This window comes from Phaenicophaeus curvirostris, unplaced genomic scaffold (assembly GCF_032191515.1).
Source record: "Phaenicophaeus curvirostris isolate KB17595 unplaced genomic scaffold, BPBGC_Pcur_1.0 scaffold_241, whole genome shotgun sequence".
NCBI lineage: Eukaryota > Metazoa > Chordata > Aves > Cuculiformes > Cuculidae > Phaenicophaeus > Phaenicophaeus curvirostris.
This window is the reverse complement of record NW_027206856.1, coordinates 185,841-202,526: the sequence shown is the minus strand read 5'-3', so window position 1 is coordinate 202,526 and position 16,686 is coordinate 185,841. Positions and strand designations below refer to the sequence as shown.

The following is a 16,686-nucleotide window of genomic DNA, read 5'->3' as shown; positions in this document are numbered from 1 at the left end:
GGAGTTGTAGTTGGCGCCTTCCGCGCTGCCTATTAGAAAGGCGGCGCCGCGGGGGCTGCTGGGAGTTGTAGTTGGCGCCTTCCGCTCTGCCCCTTTATAAAGGCTCCGCCGCGGGGGCTGCTGGGAGTTGTAGTTCGCGCCTCCCGCCCTGCCCCATTATACAGGCGTCGCCGCGGGGGCTGCCGGGAGTTGTAGTTGGCGCCTCCCCGCCGCGTGGCCCTCGAAGGGGTCGCTCGATCGCTCGGCGCTCGCTCGCTCGCTCGCTCGGCGCGCGGCTGCGCGGGCTGCGCGGCGTCCATGGCGGCTCCCGCGGCGGAGGGGAGGGAGGAGCGGTTCGCCCGCGGCGTCTGCGACCTGCTGGGGGGGTGGGAGGCGCTGCAGGTGGGGGACACGGGGACACGGGGGGGGACAGGGGGGGGACAGGGGACACAGGGGGGACACGGGGGGGAGAGGGGACACGGGGGGGCATGAGAGGGGACAGGGGGACATGAGGGGGCAGGGGGACATGAGAGGGGACATGGGGGGGCAGGGGACATGGGGGGGCATGAGAGGGGACAGGGGGACATGAGGGGGGCAGGGGGACATGAGAGGGGACATGGGGGGGACGTGAGAAGGGACAGGGGGACATGGGACAGGGGGACATGAGAGGGGACAGGGGGACGTGAGAGGGGACGGGGACATGGTGGGACAGAGGGACATGAGAGGGGACAGGGGGACACGGGGGGGACAGGGGGGACATGGTGGGGGACAGGGGGACATGGTGGGGGACAGGGGGACACGGGGGGGACAGGGGGACGTGAGAGGGGACAGGGGGACATGGGGGGACGGGGACGTGAGAGGGGACAGAGGGACGTGAGAGGGGACAGGGGGACACGGGGGGACAGAGGGACATGAGAGGGGACAGAGGGACATGAGAGGGGGACAGAGGAGGACATTGGGGTACTGGGGGGGTGAGACAAGGGGGACAAGGGGACACGGGGGGGGACAGGGGGACATGGGAGGGGGACATGGGGGGTGGGGGGCACAAGGGGACGTGGTAACAGGGGGACACAGGGGGGCAGGACATAGGGGGGACATTGGGGCATGGGGGGGACAGGGGGGCATGGGGGGGACAGGGGGGCATGGGGGGGACAGGGGGACATGGGAGGGGACAGAGGGACATGAGGGGGACCTGAGGGGAACAGGAGGACCCGAGGGGGACAGAGGGACGTGAGGGGGGGGATAAGGGACAAGGGAGGGGACAGAGGAACATGAGGGGATGGGGGACAGAGGGACACGAGGGGGGACAGGGCGACACGAGGGGGGACAGGGCGACAGAGGGACTCGAGGGGACAGGGGGACATGAGGGGGGACAGAGGGACACGAGGGGGGACATGAGGGGACAGGGGGACACAGGGGGACATTGGGGTGGGGGGGGTGACACGAGGGGACATGGAGGGGACAAGGGAGGGGACAGAGGGACATGGGGGGGTGGGGAGGGGACATTAGGGGGTGACAAGACACGACTGGGGGGGGGGGGGGTGGGACAGAGGAACCTGAGGGGGGGACAGGGGGACAGGGGAGGGGACAGGGGGACATGGGGGGGGGACAGAGGGACACGGGGAGGGGACAGGGGGTGACAGGTCCCCCCCAGCTGGCCGTGTCGCAGGGTTTCGGGGGCCCCCAGAGCCCCGAGAAGGCGGCCTGGCTGCCCGGAGCCGTCCTGCAGTTCTTCACCCAGAACGGTCAGGGGGGACCCCAAAACCCACCAGGGACCCCAAAAATGAACCCGGGGACCCCAAAACACACCCTGGGACCCCGAAACCCACCCCGGGGACCCCAAAAAACCCACCCCGGGGACCCCAAAAATGAACCCTGGGACCCCAAAAATGAACGCGGGGACCCCAAAAACCCACCCGGGACCCCAAAAATGAACCCTGGGACCCCAAAAACCCACCCGGGGACCCCAGAAACCCACCCGGGGACCCCAAAAACCCACCCCGGGGACCCCAAAACCCACCCCGGGGACCCCAAAAATGAACCCTGGGACCCCAAAAATGAACGCAGGGACCCCAAAAACCCACCCGGGGACCCCAGAAACCCACCCCGGACCCCAAAAACCCACCCCGGGACCCCAAAAATGAACCCGGGGACCCCAAAAACCAGCCTGGGGCCCCAAAAACCAGCCTGGGGCCCCAAAAACCCACCCTGGGAACCCCGAAACCCACCCTGGGACCCCAAAAACACCTCTGGGACCCCAAAACCCACCCTGGGGACCCCCCTGAATCCCCCTCATGACCCCCCCAGAACTCATGGACCCCCCCCAATGACCCCCCAAAACTCGTGGCCCCCCCAAAGTCCCCATGGACCCCCCCAAACCCCCTCAAATCCCCCCTATGACCCCCCAAACCCCCTCAACACCCCCCCATGAGCCCCCCCACATCCCACGGACCCCCCCAAATCCCCCCCTTGACCCCCCCCAAACCCCCTCAACACCCCCCCATGAGCCCCCCCAAAACCCATAGACCCCCCCAAATCCCCCCTTGACCCCCCCAAACCCCCTCAACACCCCCCTCGAGCCCCCCCAAAACCCATAGACCCCCCAAATCCCCCCCTTGACCCCCCAAACCCCTTCAACAATCCCCCATGAGCCCCCCCAGCCCCCCCAAAACCCATGGACCCCCCCAAATCCCCCCTTGACCCCCCCCAAACCCCCTCAACACCCCCCCCGAGCCCCCCCAAAACCCATGGACCCCCCCAAATCCCCCCCTTGACCCCCCCCAAACCCCCTCAACACCCCCCCATGAGCCCCCCCAAAACCCATAGACCCCCCCAAATCCCCCCGTGACCCCCCAAACCCCCTCAACACCCCCCCCGAGCCCCCCCAAAACCCATGGACCCCCCCAAATCCCCCCCTTGACCCCCCCAGCCCCCCCCCCCGTGACCCCCAAATCCATCCCCCCCCCCCCCCAGCTGACCTGGAGCAGGAGGAGGTGGAGGATTTTCTGGCTGAGGTGATGGACAACGAGTTCGACACCAGCGTGGAGGACGGCAGCCTGCAGCAGGTCAGACCAGTACGAACCAGTACAAACCAGTACGAACCAGTACAAACCAGTATCTCCCCCAACACAGCCCCCCCCAGTCACTCCCAGTACAACCAGTTGCCTCCCAGGCTGCTCTCAGCATCCTCTGATGCTCCTTATCCATCCCAGTCCCTCTTTAGCAGCTCCCAGTATAAACCAGTACGAATCAGCATGCTCCCAGTATAACCCAGTTTAACCAGTATAACCCCTTCCAGCTGAACTGGGAGCCGGGGTCGCTGTCCACCCCTCCCAGTCCCTCCCAGTATAACCCAGTTTAACCAGTTTAACCCTTTCCAGCTGAACTGGGAGCCGGGGTCACTGTCCACCCCTCCCAGTCCCTCCCAGTATAACCCAGTTTAACCAGTTTAACCCTTTCCAGCTGAACTGGGAGCTGGGGTCTCTGTCCCCCCTCCCAGTCCCTCCCAGTATAACCCAGTTTATCCCAGTATAACCCTTTCCAGCTGAACTGGGAGCTGGGATCACTGTCTACCTCTCCCAGTCCCTCCCAGTATAACCCAGTTTAACCAGTATAACCCCTTTCCAGCTGAACTGGGAGCCGGGGTCCCTGTTTCCCCCTCCCAGTCCCTCCCAGTATAACCCAGTTTAACCAGTTTAACCCTTTCCAGCTGAACTGGGAGCCGGGGTCACTGTCCACCCCTCCCAGTCCCTCCCAGTATAACCCAGTTTAACCAGTATAACCCCTTCCAGCTGAACTGGGAGCCGGGGTCACTGTCCACCCCTCCCAGTCCCTCCCAGTATAACCCAGTCTAACCAGTTCAACCCCTTCCAGCTGAACTGGGAGCCGGGGTTGCTGTTCCCCCCTCCCAGTCCCTCCCAGTATAACCCAGTTTATCCCAGTATAACCCTTTCCAGCTGAACTGGGAGCTGGGATCACTGTCTACCTCTCCCAGTCCCTCCCAGTATAACCCAGTTTAACCAGTATAACCCCTTCCAGCTGAACTGGGAGCCGGGGTCACTGTCCACCCCTCCCAGTCCCTCCCAGTATAACCCAGTTTATCCCAGTATAACCCTTTCCAGCTGAACTGGGAGCCGGGGTCCCTGTCCACCCCTCCCAGTCCCTCCCAGTATAACCCAGTTTAACCAGTTTAACCCTTTCCAGCTGAACTGGGAGCTGGGGTCTCTGTCCACCCCTCCCAGTCCCTCCCAGTATAACCCAGTTTATCCCAGTATAACCCTTTCCAGCTGAACTGGGAGCTGGGATCACTGTCTACCTCTCCCAGTCCCTCCCAGTATAACCCAGTTTAACCAGTATAACCCCTTCCAGCTGAACTGGGAGCCGGGGTCACTGTCCACCCCTCCCAGTCCCTCCCAGTATAACCCAGTTTAACCAGTATAACCCCTTCCAGCTGAACTGGGAGCCGGGGTCACTGTCCACCCCTCCCAGTCCCTCCCAGTATAACCCAGTTTAACCAGTATAACCCCTTCCAGCTGAACTGGGAGCCGGGGTCACTGTCCACCCCTCCCAGTATAACCCAGTTTAACCAGTATAACCCTTTCCAGCTGAACTGGGAGCTGGGATCACTGTCTACCTCTCCCAGTCCCTCCCAGTATAACCCAGTCTAACCAGTTTAACCCTTTCCAGCTGAACTGGGAGCCGGGGTCCCTGTTGCCCCCTCCCAGTCTCTCCCAGTATAACCCAGTTTAACCAGTATAACCCCTTCCAGCTGAACTGGGAGCTGGGATCACTGTCTACCTCTCCCAGTCCCTCCCAGTATAACCCAGTCTAACCAGTTTAACCCTTTCCAGCTGAACTGGGAGCCGGGGTCCCTGTTGCCCCCTCCCAGTCCCTCCCAGTATAACCCAGTCTAACCAGTTTAACCCTTTCCAGGTCAGCCGGGCGCTGCTCTCGCTCTGGGGGGGCCCCGCTCAGGCCTCACCCCCCCCCCCCTCGCCCCCCCTTTGCCCCCCCCGCGGGTGGGGGGGGGGCCAGGACCAGGAGGAGGAGGAGGAGGTAACGACATCATCGATGACATCATCGATGACATCATCGGGGGGTGATGATGTCATAGAGGGGGTTATGACGTCATCTCCCCCCCACAGGCCATGGAATGTGGGGACCCCTCGCCCCCCCCCCCCCAGCGATGGTTGGACCCTCGTGAGGCGGCGACGGTGACGGAAAAGGAGGGGGGGGGGACCCCAAAACCCCCCCTCCTCGTGCCCCACAAGTGCCCCCCCCCACCCCACAACTGCCCCCCCCCGCCCCACAACTGCCCCCCCCTGCCCCACAAGTGCCCCCCGCGCCCCATAACTGTCCCCCAGATTCAAGGGGGGGGCAATAATAAAGGGCCCCCCACGATGTGGGGGGGAAAAGAAATGGGGTGTCGTCTGTTTTGGGGGGGGGAATAGGGACCCCCCCCAGCCCCATAGAGACCCCCCCAGCCCTATAGGGACTCCTCTCTGCCCCATAGGGACCGTATAGCCCCATAGAGACACCCCCTGCCCCATAGAGACTCTATAGCCCCATAGAGACGCCCCCCTGCCCCATAGAGACCCTATAGCCCCATAGGGACCCCCCACCCCAGCCCCCTAGAGACCCCCCCTGCCCCATAGAGACCCTATAGCCCCATGGGGACCCCCCACCCCAGCCCCCTAGAGACCCCCCCCCTGCCCCATAGAGACCCTATAGCCCCATAGGGACCCCCCCCTGCCCCATAGGGACCCTATAGCCCCATAGGGACCCCCCCCCGCCCCATAGGGACCCTGTAGCCCCATAGGGACCCTATAGTCCCATAGAGACCCCCCCCTGCCCCATAGGGACCCCCCCCGCCCCATAGAGACCCTATAGCTCCATAGAGACCCCCCCCTGCCCCATAGAGACCCTATAGCCCCATAGGGACCCCTCCCTGCCCCATGGGGACCCTATAGCCCCATAGGGACCCCCCCCGCCCCATAGGGACCCTATAGCCCCATAGGGACCCCCCCCTGCCCCATAGAGACCCTATAGTCCCATAGAGACCCCCCCCTGCCCCATAGGGACCCCCCCCCGCCCCATAGAGACCCTATAGCTCCATAGAGACCCCCCCCTGCCCCATAGAGACCCTATAGCCCCATAGGAACCCCTCCCTGCCCCATGGGGACCCCCCCCCTGCCCCATAGAGACCCCCCCCCTGCCCCATGGGGACCCTATAGCCCCATGGGGACCCCCCCCCGCCCCATAGAGACCCTATAGCCCCATAGGGACCCTATAGCCGCATAGGGACCCCCCCAGCCCCATAGAGACCCTATAGCGCCATAGAGACCCCCCCCGCCCCATAGAGACCCTATAGCCCCATAGAGATCCCCCCCGCCCCATAGGGACGCCCCACCCCAGCCCCATAGAGACCCTATAGCCCCATAGAGACCCCCCCCTGCCCCATAGAGACCCTATAGTCCCATAGGGACTCCCCCCTGCCCCATAGAGACCCTATAGTGCCATAGAGACACCCCCCCCGCCCCATAGGGACCCCCCCCAGCCCCATAGAGACCCCCCCCTGCCCCATAGGGACCCCCCCTGCCCCATAGAGACCCCCCCCTGCCCCATAGGGACCCTATAGTCCCATAGGGACCCCCCCCCCAGCCCCATAGAGACCCTGTAGCCCCATAGAGACCCTTTGGCCCCATAGGGACGCCCCAGTCCCTCCCAGTTTAACACATTCTAGGTTACCGGGGTCCCAGTCCCTCCCAGTCCCTCCCAGTCTCCCCGCTTCCCTCGCTGCCTGAGGCGGCCGCTGGGCGTGGCCTCAGTGGCGGGCGCCGCTGGTGGGCGGGGCTTTAAAGCGCCGAGCGGGCGCTGATTGGCTGCGACGCGTTGCTAGGTGAATCGCGGCCTCTGATTGGCCGAGGCGGGGCCGGGGGGGCGGGGCTTAGGGGGCGGGAAAAGCGCGGGGAGCGGCGCTGATTGGCTGAGGCGGGTTGGTGGGCGGGGCTTAATGGGCGGGAAAAGCGCGGGGAGCGGCGCTGATTGGCTGAGGCGGGTTGGTGGGCGGGGCTTAAGGGGAGGGGGAAAAGCGCGGGAAGCGGCGATGGCGGAGCGGCGCGCGCAGGGGTGAGGGAGGCGGCTCTGTCCCCTCGGGTCCCCCCCGTGTCCCCTCGGGTCCCCCCCGTGTCCCCAGACCCCTGTCCCTGTCCCCTCCCCGTCCCCTGATGTCCCCTCCCTGTCCCCTCCCTGTCCCCCCTTGTCCCCACTTCCCTGTCCCCCACCCTGTCCCCTCCCTGTCCCCTCATGTCCCCCCTTGACCCCACGTCCCTGTCCCCCTCCATGTCCCCTCATGTCCCCTCATGTCCCCACGTCCCTGTCCCCCTCCCTGTCCCCTCCCTGTCCCCCCTTGTCCCCACGTCCCTGTCCCCCTCCATGTCCCCTCATGTCCCCCCTTGTCCCCACGTCCCTGTCCCCCTCCCTGTCCCCTCCTGTCCCCCCTTGTCCCCACGTCCCTGTCCCCCTCCCTGTCCCCTCCCTGTCCCCTCCTGTCCCCCCTTGTCCCCACGTCCCTGTCCCCCTCCCTGTCCCCTCCCTGTCCCCTCCTGTCCCCCCTTGTCCCCACGTCCCTGTCACCCTCCATGTCCCCCTGTCCCCCCATCCCCCTGTGACCCCCCCCATGTCCCCTGTCCCCATGTCCTTGTCCCCATCCCCCTGTGTCTATGTCCCCTCATGTCCCTCTGTCCCCACTCCTGTCCCCTCCCTGTCCCCTCATGTCCCCCCATGTCCCTTCCCATCTCCCTGTGTCCCTGTCCCCATGTCCCCACCGTGTCCCTCTGTCCCTCTTGTGTCCCTGTCCCCACGTCCTTGTCCCTATGTCCGTCCCCCCCATGTCATGAGGGGACGGGGGGGGGACACAGGGGACAGAGGGACACGGGTGGGGACAGGGAGGGGACAGGGGGACATGGGGGGGGCACAGGGGACAAGGGGGGACATGGGGATGGGGACAGGGACATGGGGACAGGGGACATTGAGGGGACACAGGGGGCCAGGGGGGACATGAGGGGCCAGGGAGGGGACACAGAGGGGACATTGAGGGGACATGAGGGGACACGGAGGGTGACAGGGACGCGGGGGGGTCCCTCTGTCCCCATGTCCCCCTGTCCCCAGGGCTCTGCAGTCGCTGGCTCAGGCTCTGGCTCTGGAGGACGAGGACGGTGACGTCCCTGCCCGCGGCCTCGCCGAGCACCTGGCGGTGAGACCCACAGCCACCTATAGGGACCTATAGAGACCCATAGGGACCCATAGAGACCCTGTAGGGACCCATGGAGACCTATAGGGACCCTCTAGGGACCCATAGAGACCCTGTAGGGACCCTCTAGGGACCTATAGAGACTCATAGAGACCCATAGGGACCCATAGGGACCCTGTAGGGACCCATGGAGACCTATAGGGACCCTCTAGGGACCTATAGAGACCCTCTAGGGACCCATAGAGACCCATAGGGACCTATAGAGATTCATAGAGACCCATAGGGACCCATAGAGACCCTATAGGGACCCATGGAAACCCATAGGGACCTATAGAGACCCTGTAGGGACCCACAGCGACCTATAGGGACCTATAGAGACCCACAGTGACTCATAGGGACCCATAGGGACCCATAGAGATCCTGTAGGGACCTATAGAGACCCATAGGGACCTATAGAGACCCTGTAGGGACCCACAGCGACCTATAGGGACCTGCAGAGACCCTCTAGGGACTCATAGTGACCCATAGGGACCCATAGAAACCCATAGAGACCCTGTAGGGACCCATGGAGACCCATAGTGACCCATAGGGACCCATAGGGACCTATGGAAACCCTGTAGGGACTCATAGTGGCCCATAGGGACCTACAGAGACCCTGTAGGGACCCATAGAGACCCATAGGGACCTATAGAGACCCATGGAGACCCGTAGGGACCCATAGAGACCCATAGGGACCCATGGAGACCCTGTATGGACCCATAGAGACCCATAGGAACCTATAGAGACCCTGTAGGGACCCATAGAGACCCATAGGGACCTATAGAGACCCATAGGGACCTATAGAGACCCTGTATGGACCCATAGAGACCCATAGGGACCTATAGAGACCCTGTAGGGACCCATAGAGACCTCATAGCTGCCCCATAGCGATCCATAGGGACCCTATAGTGACCCATAGGCACTCCATAGGGACCTATAGAGACCCTATAGTGACCCCATAGAGATCCATAGAGACCCCATAGGGACCCATAGTGACCCCATAGCAACCCATAGGGATCCATAGCGACCCTATAGAGACCCACAGTGACCCATAGGGACTCATAGGGACCCATAGAGACCCCATAGAGACCCATAGGGACCCATAGCTGCCCTATAGTGACCCATAGGGACCCATAGAGACTCATAGGGACCCATAGCACCCCATAACTGCCCCATATGGCCCCATAGCTGCCCCATAGCGCCCCCCAGCTGCCCCATATGGGCCATAGGGCCTCATAGGTGCCTCATAGCACCCCATAGAGCCCTATAGTGCCCCATAGAGCCCCATAGGTGCCCCATATGGCACCAGAGGGCCCCATAGCTGCCCCATAGCACCCCATAAGTGCCCCATAGCACCCCATAGAGCCCTATAGCACCCCGTAATTGCCCCATAGAGCCCCATAGGTGCCCCATAGCACCCCATAGAGCCCTATAGCGCCCCATAAGTGCCCCATAGCACCCCATAACTGCCCCATATGGCCCCATAGCGCCCCCCAGCTGCCCCATATGGGCCATAGGGCCTCATAGGTGCCTCATAGCACCCCATAGAGCCCTATAGCGCCCCATAGAGCCCCATAGGTGCCCCATATGGCACCAGAAGGCCTCATAGCTGCCCCATAGCACCCCATAACTGCCCCATAGCGCCCCATAAGTGCCCCATAGCACCCCATAGGTGCCCCATAGCACCTCATAGAGCCCTATAGCACCCCATAAGTGCCCCATAGCACCCCATAACTGCCCCATATGGCCCCATAGCCGCCCCATATGGCACCATAGGGCCCCATAGGTGCCCCATAGCACCCCATAGAGCCCTATAGCGCCCCATAGAGCCCCATAGGTGCCCCATATGGCACCAGAAGGCCTCATAGCTGCCCCATAGCACCCCATAACTGCCCCATAGCGCCCCATAAGTGCCCCATAGCACCCCATAGGTGCCCCATAGCACCTCATAGAGCCCTATAGCACCCCATAAGTGCCCCATAGCACCCCATAACTGCCCCATATGGCCCCATAGCCGCCCCATATGGCACCATAGGGCCCCATAGGTGCCCCATAGCACCCCATAGAGCCCTATAGCACCCCATAAGTGCCCCATAGCACCCCATAACTGCCCCATATGGCCCTATAGCCGCCCCATATGGCACCATAGGGCCCCATAGGTGCCCCATAGCACCCCATAGAGCCCTATAGCACCCCATAACTGCCCCATATGGCCCCATAGCTGCCCCATAGCTGCCCCATAGCGCCCCATAGAGCCCCATAGCGCCCCATAACTGCCCCATAGCGCCCCATAAGTGCCCCATAGCGCCCCATAGCCGCCCCATATGGCACCATAGGGCCCCATAGCTGCCCCATAGCACCCCATAACTGCCCCATATGGCCCCATAGCGCCCCCCAGCTGCCCCATATGGGCCATAGGGCCTCATAGGTGCCTCATAGCACCCCATAGAGCCCTATAGCACCCCATAAGTGCCCCATAGCACCCCATAACTGCCCCATATGGCCCCATAGCCACCCCATATGGCACCATAGGGCCCCATAGCTGCCCCATAGCACCCCATAACTACCCCATAGCGCCCCATAGAGCCCTATAGCACCCCATAAGTGCCCCATAGAGCCCCATAGGTGCCCCATAGAGCCCTATAGCACCCCATAAGTGCCTCATAGCGCCCCATAACTGCCCCATAGCACCCCATAACTGCCCCATATGGCCCCATAGCTGCCCCATAAGTGCCCCATAGTGCCCCATAGGTGCCCCATAGCACCCCATAGAGCCCTATAGCACCCCATAAGTGCCCCATAGCACCCCATAACTGCCCCATATGGCCCCATAGCTGCCCCATATGGCACCATAGGGCCCCATAGATTCCCCATAGCACCCCATAACTACCCCATATGGCCCCATAGCGCCCCCCAGCTGCCCCATATGGGCCATAGGGCCTCATAGGTGCCTCATAGCACCCCATAGAGCCCTATAGCGCCCCATAGAGCCCCATAGGTGCCTCATATGGCACCATAGGTCCCCATAGCTGCCCCGTAGCGCCCCATAGGCGCCCCATAGCACCCCATAGAGCCCCATAGAGCCCCATAGCACCCCATAAGTGCCTCATAGCGCCCCATAACTGCCCCATAGCACCCCATAACTGCCCCATATGGCCCTATAGCCGCCCCATATGGCACCATAGGGCCCCATAGGTGCCCCATAGCACCCCATAAGTGCCCCCTAGCGCCCCATAGCACCCCATAGAGCCCCATAGCACCCCATAGGTGCCCCATAGAGCCCCATAGGTGCCCCATAGAGCCCTATAGCACCCCATAAGTGCCTCATAGCGCCCCATAACTGCCCCATAGCACCCCATAACTGCCCCATATGGCCCCATAGCCGCCCCATAGAGCCCTATAGCGCCCCATAGGTGCCCCATAGGTGCCCCATAGAGCCCTATAGCACCCCATAAGTGCCTCATAGCGCCCCATAACTGCCCCATAGCACCCCATAACTGCCCCATATGGCCCCATAGCTGCCCCATAAGTGCCCCATAGTGCCCCATAGCACCCCATAGAGCCCTATAGCACCCCATAAGTGCCCCCTAGCACCCCATAAGTGCCCCATATGGCCCCATAGCTGCCCCATATGGCACCATAGGGCCCCATAGGTGCCCCATAGCGCCCCCCGGTGCCCCCCCCAGGACGCGCGGCGGAAGCGGAAGCTGCTGCTGACTCAGCTGCGGGTGCTGCAGCGGCTGCTGGGGGGGCTGCAGGGACACCCCGGCCCCACGGAGCCCCCCGCCCCCCGTGAGTGACCCCCGACTGCCCCCCCTGCCCCCCCTGCCCCCCAAGTCCTGCCCCCCAGCCCCACAACTGCCCCCCAAGCCCCTCCTGCCCCCCGATTCCTGCCCCCCAAGTCCCTAAACTGCCCCCCCAGCCCCTCTTGCCCCCCCCAAGTGCCCCTCGAGCCCCCCCAGCCCCCCGATTCCTGCCCCCCAAGTCCCCAAACTCCCCCCCAAGCCCCTCCTGCCCCCCGATTCCTGCCCCCCAAGTCCCCAAACTCCCCCTCGAGCCCCCCCAGCCCCCCGATTCCTGCCCCCCAAGTCCCCAAACTCCCCCCTAAGCCCCCCCAGCCCCCCAATTCCTGCCCCCCAAGTCCCCAAACTCCCCCTTGAGCCCCCCCAGCCCCCCGATTCCTGCCCCCCAAGTCCCTAAACTCCCCCTTGAGCCCCCTCAGCCCCCCGATTCCTGCCCCCCAAGTCCCCAAACTCCCCCTCGAGCCCCCCCAGCCCCCTGATTCCTGCCCCCCAAGTCCCCAAACTCCCCCCCAAGCCCCCCCAGCCCCCCGATTCCTGCCCCCCAAGTCCCCAAACTCCCCCTCAAGCCCCCCCAGCCCCCCTATTCCTGCCCCCCAAGTCCCCAAACTCCCCCCTAAGCCCCCCCAGCCCCCTGATTCCTGCCCCCCAAGTCCCCAAACTCCCCCTTGAGCCCCCCCAGCCCCCCGATTCCTGCCCCCCAAGTCCCCAAACTCCCCCTCAAGCCCCCCCAGCCCCCCGATTCCTGCCCCCCAAGTCCCCAAACTCCCCCTCAAGCCCCCCCAGCCCCCCAATTCCTGCCCCCCAAGTCCCTAAACTCCCCCTCAAGCCCCCCCAGCCCCCCAATTCCTGCCCCCCAAGTCCCCAAACTCCCCCTCGAGCCCCCCCAGCCCCCCGATTCCTGCCCCCCAAGTCCCCAAACTGCCCCCCCAGCCCCCCCCAGCCCCTCTTGTCACCCCCAAACCCCCCCAGCCCCCCGTCTGGTGCCCCCCCAGGGCTGGGGGAGGCGCGGGGGCGCTGGCGGGGGCTGAAGAGCCGCTATGGGGCGGCGCTGGGGGGGCTGGAGGGGGCCCTGCCCCCCGCCCTCGCCCGCCTGCAGCGGGGCCAGCGCCTGCGGGGACGCCTCGGGGACGCCCTGAGGGGCCACCCCAGCAGGGTACGGGGACGGGGGGGTCCGGGGGGGCTGGGGGGGGGCTATGGGGCTGAGAGGGGGATCTATGGGGCTGGGGGGGGGCTATGGGGCTGGGGGGGGCCTATGGGGCTGGGGGAGGGGGCTATGGGGCTGGGGGGGGCCTATGGGGCTGGGGAGGGGGCTCCTGTGGGGCTGGGGGGGGTCTCTATGGGGCAGGGGGGGGGCTCTATGGGGCAGGGGAGGGGGCTATGGGGCTGGGGGGGGACTATGGGGCTGGGGGGCGTCTCGCTATGGGGCAGGGGGGGTCTCGCTGTGGGGCAGGGGGGGTCTCTATGGGGCAGGGGGGTCTCTATGGGGCAGGGGGGGTCTCTCTATGGGGCTGGGGGGTCTCTATGGGGCTGGGGAGGGGGCTATGGGGCTGGGGGGGATCCTATGGGGCTGGGGGGGGATCTATGGGGCTGGGGGTCTCGCTATGGGGCTGGGGGGGATTCTATGGGGCTGGGGGGGATTCTATGGGGCTGGGGGGGGCTCCTATGGGGCTGGGGGGGATCCTATGGGGCTGGGGGGGATCTATGGGGCTGGGGGGGATCCTATGGGGCTGGGGGGGTCCCTATGGGGCAGGGGGGGGTCTCGCTATGGGGCTGGGGGGGTCTATGGGGCAGGGGGTCTCACTATGGGGCAGGGGGGGTCTCTATGGGGCAGGGGGGGGTCTCTATGGGGCAGGGGGTCTCGCTATGGGGCAGGGGGTCTCGCTATGGGGCAGAGGCCGCCCCATAGATTCCCCCCCCCAGAGATCGGAGCTTGAGGCGAAGCTGCTCGAGGCTCGAGGGCGTCGGGACCAGGTGAGAGGGAGCTATGGGGCAGGATCTATGGGGCAGGATCTGTGGGGCAGGGGGAGGATCTATGGGGCAGGGATCTATGGGGCAGGATCTGTGGGGCAGGGGGAAGGATCTATGGGGCAGAGGGGAGGATCTATGGGGCAGGGATCTATGGGGCAGGATCTATGGGGCAGGGGGAAGGATCTATGGGGCAGGATCTATGGGGCAGGATCTGTGGGGCAGGATCTGTGGGGCAGGGGGAAGGATCTATGGGGCAGAGGGTAAGATCTATGGGGCAGAGGGAGGATCTATGGGGCAGAGGGAGGGATCTATGGGGCAGGATCTATGGGGCAGGGGGAGGATCTATGGGGCAGGGGGAGGATCTATGGGGCAGGGGGTAAGATCTATGGGGTGGGGGGGGATCTATGGGGCAGGGGGAGGGATCTATGGGGCAGGGGAATGGGTCTATGAAGCAGGTGAGGCAGATCTATGGGGCAGGGGGGTCTCTATGGGGCAGGGGGAGGTCTATGGGGCAGAGGGGAGGATCTATGGGGCAGGAGAGAGGATCTATGGGGCAGAGGGGAGGATCTATGGGGCAGGGGAATGGGTCTATGAAGCAGGTGAGGCAGATCTATGGGGCAGGGGGGTCTCTATGGGGCAGGGGGGGGATCAATGGGGCAGGGGGTGTCTCCCTGCCCCATAGCCGTGGGTCTCGCAGCTCCGGGGGCGCCTGGAGGAGCAGCGGGAGCTGCAGAGGAGCCGGGGGGCGGCCCTGACCCACAGCCGGGGGGCCGCACGCAGGTGGGGAGCTGTGGGGCAGGAGCTGTGGGGCAGGATCTATGGGGCAGAGGGAGGATCTATGGGGCGGGATCTATGGGGCAGGATCTATGGGGCAGGGGAGGTTGTGGGGCAGGATCTATGGGGTGGGATCTATGGGGCAGGGGAGGTTGTGGGGCAGGATCTATGGGGTGGGATCTGTGGGGCAGGATCTATGGGGTGGGATCTATGGGGCAGGGGAGGTTGGGGGTGGGATCTATGGGGCAGGGGGGTCTCTATGGGGCAGAGGGGAGGATCTATGGGGCAGGGGGACGGATCTATGGGGCAGGAGGGAGGATCTATGGGGTGGGATCTGTGGGGCAGGATCTATGGGGCAGGATCTATGGGGCAGGGGAGGTTGTGGGGTGGGATCTGTGGGGCAGGGGAGGTTGTGGGGCAGGATCTATGGGGCAGGGGATCTATGGGGCATGGGATCTATGGGGCAGGATCTATGGGGCGGGATCTATGGGGCAGGGGAGGTTGTGGGGCGGGATCTATGGGGCAGGGGATCTATGGGGCGGGATCTATGGGGCAGGGGATCTATGAGGCAGGGGATCTGTGGGGCGGGATCTATGGGGCAGGGGATCTATGGGGCGGGATCTATGGGGCAGGGGATCTATGGGGCGGGATCTATGGGGCAGGGAATCTATGGGGCAGGGATCTATGGGGCAGGGGAGGTTGTGGGGCGGGATCTATGGGGCAGGGGATCTATGGGGCAGGGATCTATGGGGCAGAGGCCTCCGTGGGTCCCTGCCCCACACGTCGCCGTGGGTCGCAGGGGGGAGGCCGGCTGCCGCCTGTACCGCCTGCTGACGTGTGGGGTGCCCCACGGCGAGAGCCTCCTGCCCCCCAAGTGCCCCCCTCTGCCCCATAAGTGCCCCCCTCTGCCCCCCAAGTGCCCCCCTCTGCCCCATAAGTGACTCTCTCTGCCCCATAAGTGCCCCCTCTGCCCCCCAAGTGCCCCCCTCTGCCCCATAAGTGCCCTCTCTGCCCCCCAAGTGCCCCCTCTGCCCCCCAAGTGCCCCCTCTGCCCCCAAGTGCCCCCCTCTGCCCCATAAGTGCCCCCTCTGCCCCCCAAGTGCCCCCTCTGCCCCATAAGTGACTCTCTCTGCCCCATAAGTGCCCCCCTCTGCCCCATAAGTGACCCCCTCTGCCCCCCAAGTGCCCCCTCTGCCCCCCAAGTGCCCCCCCTGCCCCATAAGTGACCCCCTCTGCCCCATAAGTGCCCCCCTCTGCCCCCCAAGTGCCCCCTCTGCCCCATAAGTGCCTCCCTCTGCCCCATAAGTGCCCCCTCTGCCCCATAAGTGACTCCCTCTGCCCCATAAGTGCCCCCCTCTGCCCCCCGAGTGCCCCCCTCTGCCCCATAAGTGACTCTCTCTGCCCCATAAGTGCCCCCCCTGCCCCATAAGTGCCCCCCTCTGCCCCATAAGTTCCTCCCTCTGCCCCATAAGTGCCCCCTCTGCCCCCCAAGTGACTCCCTCTGCCCCATAAGTGACTCCCTCTGCCCCATAAGTGCCCCCCTCTGCCCCATAAGTGACTCTCTCTGCCCCATAAGTGACCCCCCAGCCCCATAAGTGCCCCCCTCTGCCCCCCAAGTGCCCCCCTCTGCCCCATAAGTGCCCCCCTCTGCCCCATAAGTGCCCCCCTCTGCCCCCCAAGTGCCCCCCTCTGCCCCCCAAGTGCCCCCCCTGCCCCATAAGTGCCCCCCCCTGCCCCCCAAGTGACTCCCTCTGCCCCATAAGTGCCCCCCCCTGCCCCCCAAGTGACTCCCTCTGCCCCATAAGTGCCCCCCTCTGCCCCCCAAGTGCCCCCTCTGCCCCCCAAGTGCCCCCCCCAAAATAAAAGGGGTCA

At 64.8% G+C, this 16,686-nt stretch overlaps 2 protein-coding genes across 2 annotated transcripts; both read left to right on the top strand.

The window, feature by feature from the left end:
* Positions 1-271: 271 nt before the first annotated feature.
* TSR2 (TSR2 ribosome maturation factor) lies at positions 272-5,429 on the top strand. The gene is made up of 5 exons (XM_069882610.1): positions 272-381; positions 1,649-1,724; positions 2,953-3,044; positions 4,912-5,034; positions 5,124-5,429. The coding sequence occupies exons 1-5, from the start codon at positions 298-300 to the stop codon at positions 5,427-5,429; spliced, it is 681 nt and encodes a 226-aa protein (XP_069738711.1). The 5' UTR covers positions 272-297.
* A 1,655-nt stretch (positions 5,430-7,084) lies between these two features.
* On the top strand, positions 7,085-16,577 carry ZWINT (ZW10 interacting kinetochore protein). Its single transcript, XM_069882612.1, has 7 exons — positions 7,085-7,107; positions 8,149-8,233; positions 11,956-12,061; positions 13,065-13,225; positions 13,993-14,043; positions 14,723-14,820; positions 15,614-16,577. The coding sequence occupies exons 1-7, from the start codon at positions 7,085-7,087 to the stop codon at positions 15,753-15,755; spliced, it is 666 nt and encodes a 221-aa protein (XP_069738713.1). The 3' UTR covers positions 15,756-16,577.
* The last annotated feature ends 109 nt before the right edge of the window (positions 16,578-16,686 follow it).

Bases quoted from the DNA above. Each gene is read 5' to 3' on its own strand.
- TSR2 (XM_069882610.1), top strand. From the start codon at position 298: ATGGCGGCTCCCGCGGCGGAGGGGAGGGAGGAGCGGTTCGCCCGCGGC. The intron at 382-1,648 runs GTGGGGGACACG...GCCGTGTCGCAG, and splicing joins GGGGGTGGGAGGCGCTGCAG to GGTTTCGGGGGCCCCCAGAG. The intron at 3,045-4,911 runs GTCAGACCAGTA...AACCCTTTCCAG, and splicing joins AGGACGGCAGCCTGCAGCAG to GTCAGCCGGGCGCTGCTCTC.
- ZWINT (XM_069882612.1), top strand. From the start codon at position 7,085: ATGGCGGAGCGGCGCGCGCAGGG. The intron at 12,062-13,064 runs GTGAGTGACCCC...GTGCCCCCCCAG, and splicing joins CACGGAGCCCCCCGCCCCCC to GGCTGGGGGAGGCGCGGGGG. The intron at 14,821-15,613 runs GTGGGGAGCTGT...CGTGGGTCGCAG, and splicing joins AGCCGGGGGGCCGCACGCAG to GGGGGAGGCCGGCTGCCGCC.